The following is a 5,007-nucleotide window of genomic DNA, read 5'->3' as shown; positions in this document are numbered from 1 at the left end:
AACTAGGAATCTTAATGTTTCTGTATTAGAATGGGAATGAGAAATGTATAGAAGCTAAAGAAATTATATATATTTGTAACTGTACTATATATGTGTATGTCTGTACAGTGTATATATATCTTTATATTCATAGATCACTGCTTTTCTGTCCCTTTTTTTTTCTTCTTCAAAAACTAAGAGATACCAACATATTTTTTCTAAAGTTTCAAGACCTTGAGATTTTCAACTGTATCACTCTGTCTTGCCTTTATTCCAGACACAACACGCAAAGTCTATCAGAAAAAATTGGTTGTACTGATGGGAGGTACAGTGGAAGAAACAGTAACGTACAATGGCGACGTAGATCAAGAAGAGTACTCAGACAGTGAGGAGGAAGGTATGTTACTTGATTGGTAGAAATTTTTGTGTAGTATAATATATCTAATGAGAATGAAATGGGGCATTTAATGAATTATCTTAGTGGTCAATGTTTTGCTTTCATTAAATTGAGGAAACTTGTAATGCTAAACAAATAGTAGTTAAAAGGGGGGAGGGGGGGTGCATGTGATTTTACTTAATTGGAAGTTAAAAATTTTTATATGTGAATGGGAAAAAAAAAAGGATACATTCACATATCTGTTAGCTGTTTGAGAATCTCTGTTTCATGAAGAGACGGATATCGATAAAAAGAATATAGATAAAATAAACAAGTAGAAATGAAATATAATAATTAGTGGCCTTTAAAAGATAGCCTGGGTTTCATTAGCTTGTACAAGTCAAGGTGAAACATGAATTTAGAAGACAAGGAATCAGTCTTTGTAAAGGATGTTAATTTCCAGATGGTGTGTAGTGCATAATGACACTTGCTTGTTATCATTAAAGTTTCTAATTATATCAGTTCTGTATATGCTGGTTAGGTCTTGGGTGTTCAAGGCAATCTTCTTTCTGAAGTTGGAGTACTGGCTTTGAGAGGGTGTTGTTTCAGAGGGATTTCTATTTATCTTGATAAATGCTGTCTCATCATATAATGATACTGGGCCATCACTCTGGTATCAGTATGAACCATTTTTTCTATTGTATTTATAATGAAGAAGTAAATCCTCAGGAAACGGAAATCCTCCATGTGGCCAACTCCCCTCAAAAAAGGCCTAATTACTCAAGTTTTAGCTCAGGCAAGGTTTGGTTACAGGAATTTCAAGAGCTTGCTTTATGCACCAGAAAATGTCTTATTTGTCATGTAGAACAAGCTTGACAGTAGGTATATACTTACCATCTAGCTCTTCAGCCTAGTTTATTATGGCCATTACTTATCAAGAAAAAAATTATGCAGAATGTATAACAGAATAGGCTATAAGATCTTTTACCATGTAGTTATTGGCAAGTAAATATACAATTTGCCAGAAAATAATTTCCTTTCTTTTTCACAGTTGTAGAAGAACCACAGAAGAGCGTGCCATCCACATCACAACAGTCAGTACCCGTCAGCCTTCCAGTGCAACCGGAGGTCCGCAAACGAACCCTTATCAGCACAGGTGAGTTTTTCGTATGCTAATTATCTCTGATATCGTGTGTAAATGGGATCATACAGTAGATATTAATTAATGACAAAAAAAAAATTATGATAGATTTTACTTGAATTTTCCAAATCAAAATCAATATCAAATTGACTCCAAATAACATTCTTCCAATATGTTATCTTTGTATTTGTTGATTGTCACCAGAGTCAGAGAGAACCGACTTGGTGTTTGACCCTGAACTGCACACTCCTTCTCCACGACGCTCTCTCCGCACTGTCACTTCCACCTGTACGTCGTCTGAAAGCTACACATCACGGAAGTTTGTCAACAATGGAAGAAGGTAAGGGTTTTAGAGCAATGAATTGAAAACTCCCAAGTCCCCCCTTAACAAAGATTTGTTGATAGCTTATGGATATTGCAGTATATGGATGATTTCTTGTTTTCTCTTGTACATCTTTTTTTTTGCATTGTCTCTCTAATTCTTTCTTCATCCTGTCCTCTCTTTTTCATTAGTATCTTAGAATGAAGGACATGAGTAAGTAGACAATCAAAATAGAGACTCGGATGGATAAATTTGACCTTTTTTTCCCCCCCATTCAGTGGGCTTGTACGAGAAAGTGTTGCAAAATCGGTGGAAGAGGAACCCAGTGCTGGCAGTGGTGGCAAGTTGGCTGCGACAGTTCGGTTGTTAGTCAAGTTGATCTTCTTAGCCCTCATTCTTGTTGCTCTTCTCTTTGGATACCAGGTAAGACACTTTTTATTTATCGATTGTAATTTTTCTTGAATTTTTTGTTCTATTACAAGTTAGACCTGGAAATGCTCAGAATAGAACATTTAATAGTTGATAATGTGAAATTCAAGGTGCCAGGAATGGCATTTAAGTATATGCTATGACCACTGCGAGTTTATTAATTGTCTTCAGATATAGCAGCTTTCACTAATACTTAGTCTCCAATGAGCCAATTACCAGTACTACCTATCTCAACTGTGTTCCTAGATTTTCAGAAATGTTTCTTTTATATTGCCATTTTTAATGTCAATAACACAATAATAATTATACCTAAGGAAATAACAGGATTGATGTTAATAGTATTAGTAAAAAATATATATATATATATATATAGAGAGAGAGAGAGAGAGAGAGAGAGAGAGAGAGAGAGAGAGAGAGAGAGAGAGAGAGAGAGAGAGAGAGAGAGAGAGAGAGAGAGAGAGAGAGAGAGAGAGAGAGAGAGAGAGAGAGAGAGAGAGAGAGAGAGAGAGAGAGAGAGAGAGAGAGAGAGAGAGAGAGAGAGAGAGAGAGAGAGAGAGAGAGAGAGAGAGAGAGAGAGAGAGAGAGAGAGAGAGAGAGAGAGAGAGAGAGAGAGAGAGAGAGAGAGAGAGATATCTCACACACTAATACAACAGGGAACACTATTTTCCTGGCAGCATTGATGTAACTTTATAATTGTTAATGGTATATCATTATCATAACTAATCACCAATATTTGCAGTATCTTGAGAACAACCCCACGGAGAGTCCTTTCAAGCCTATAGAACAGTTGGCTAGACAAGCTCTGGAAGCTGCTGTAGGAGAAGAGGCAGCTAAGGTGGAGGAACCTGTACCAACCCAAGAGGAGGTCCCGCCTGCTCAATCCTAAAGATCTCTGGTACCTGATACCATCCAAACCATGACCACGTATGCATCCTGCCGAAACCCCCTGCCCACAGTCCCATGAACAGACCTGGATATTTTTTTACTGATAAAAAGAGGAAAGGAAAAACAACAACAATAATTGGCTGCTCTTGTTTGCCAGGTTTAGTGCAGAAAGTTGCTGTAACCTCTATCTTTACTTGAATTATTCTTTTAATGGGAAATGAATAGTGCTATATTAAAGAGTTCTAGAGAAGCTGTTTGTTTTAGTTAGTGCAGCAGAGCACATATAAGTTAGACCAGGATTGGGTGCTAATGTTTCCTCCATCTTTTGAAGTCTCATAGTCAACTAATTATTTTTTAGCTCACTTGTTATAAGTTCATACTCAACTTAATTATAGGTTAGCATCACAAAAGGGATAGTATGAAAACAAAAGGCATTTGAAGGTTTTTATTAAATAAAGAAAAAGAAATTGCCTCTTTTGTTCTCTTGTTTTCCATTAAATGGATTCATATAAGCCACTGACATCAGTGATGCCATTTGTGGTGCCATTCTAAGCATTAATAGATTGTCACAATGGAAACTTTTTGTTGTTCTAGCAATATTCTAATTTTCTCTTCCCAATTGGGTTATATAGCTGTTTTATACACATTTGTTTGTTATGATCTCCAACTGCTCATTTTATTTCTTTCTTAGCCAGATATCTGTTGAACATGAATGAAAAATATACTGACATTTTTTCCCCTCACTTTATATATATCTTGTTTGTTTTATTCAGTTGCATCCTTATTCAAATTGTGCTTAACATCTTTCAAAACCAGTTACTGATGGTAATGATAGACCTTGTATAGAAAAGTTAAATTTGAGGGACCGGATACCAGGATGTGGGAAATGGATTTTTTTATTTTTTGTTTTTTGTGCTCAAAGGTTGCCCTTATTAGAAATTAGCCAATTTTTTACCCACAGGGAGCAAAGGCTCTATGTTAGTTTCAGTAATATGGTGTGTGTGTGTGTGTTTATCTATATATTTTATAGCACTTGTAGAATGATGTACAAGTTTTGCATTAATAAAGAAAAAAAAAAAATCTTTTCTAAAAATAACTTAATGCATGCTTTCTATACACCCGTACAATACTAGTTTATAAATTAAAAATATGAGAGTACAAGGAATGTATCCTGCTATTCTTTTTATTTTAATTGTTCAAAGTTGCACAAAGATTCATTATGGATTATTTCCCCTGTGGCAAAAGTTTAATCGAATCAGCATGATCTTGACCTTCACTTTATAGGAATTTTTGTTGCAATATTGTATAGAGTGAGCCATTGCATAATTGCATAACCTGGAATAAATGGATTATTATTACTAAGGATTACAAGTTTTAAGACTAGTACTCCTATCCTTTGTCCCATAAAATGTATTATTCTCCTGTATGTTGTCCGGAGATTAAAGTGTTGATAATTTGTAAGGTGTTTGTTATTTATCGAAGTTCTTAATTTTATTTTAGTTTCCTTTTAATTGCCTCTTAGCTTGGGCCTTATGATGTATAGTGTTATCTGATATGGCTTTAAATTGATTGGAAAGTTGACTACATATCAAAGGCCAGATTTTGTGACTAGTAATTAGTAATTGTATCATCAGATTCTTTAACATAAATAATTTAATATAAATCTTGTCTTTCTTCAATATTGAAACCTTATGAATATGGTCAGTCCTGTCTCTAAAGAATGCTAAATTAAAAATCCCTTTTATCAGACTTGAAACATTTGTAGCACATAATACAGTACACTATAAAGTTACCTTGTGATTTTACGTCTTCCCTACAAATGCTTCTACTTATGATTATTTGCCATCCCATGTCCATGCGCATTGTTATCATGGG

At 34.9% G+C, this 5,007-nt stretch overlaps 1 protein-coding gene across 1 annotated transcript; it reads left to right on the top strand.

The window, feature by feature from the left end:
- Positions 1 to 256: 256 nt before the first annotated feature.
- Positions 257 to 4,795, top strand: LOC125025025 (emerin homolog 1-like; the record flags this gene model as incomplete). The annotated part of the gene is given in 5 exon segments (XM_047612873.1): positions 257 to 376; positions 1,407 to 1,511; positions 1,701 to 1,836; positions 2,097 to 2,241; positions 2,987 to 4,795. Coding segments are annotated over 5 exon segments (653 nt in total), but the record flags the coding sequence as incomplete, so codon positions are not given.
- Between the last annotated feature and the right edge of the window lie 212 nt (positions 4,796 to 5,007).

The sequence above is a fragment of the Penaeus chinensis genome, chromosome 4 (genome assembly GCF_019202785.1).
Source record: "Penaeus chinensis breed Huanghai No. 1 chromosome 4, ASM1920278v2, whole genome shotgun sequence".
Lineage (NCBI taxonomy): Eukaryota > Metazoa > Arthropoda > Malacostraca > Decapoda > Penaeidae > Penaeus > Penaeus chinensis.
This window is presented reverse-complemented; position numbering and strand designations above follow the sequence as displayed.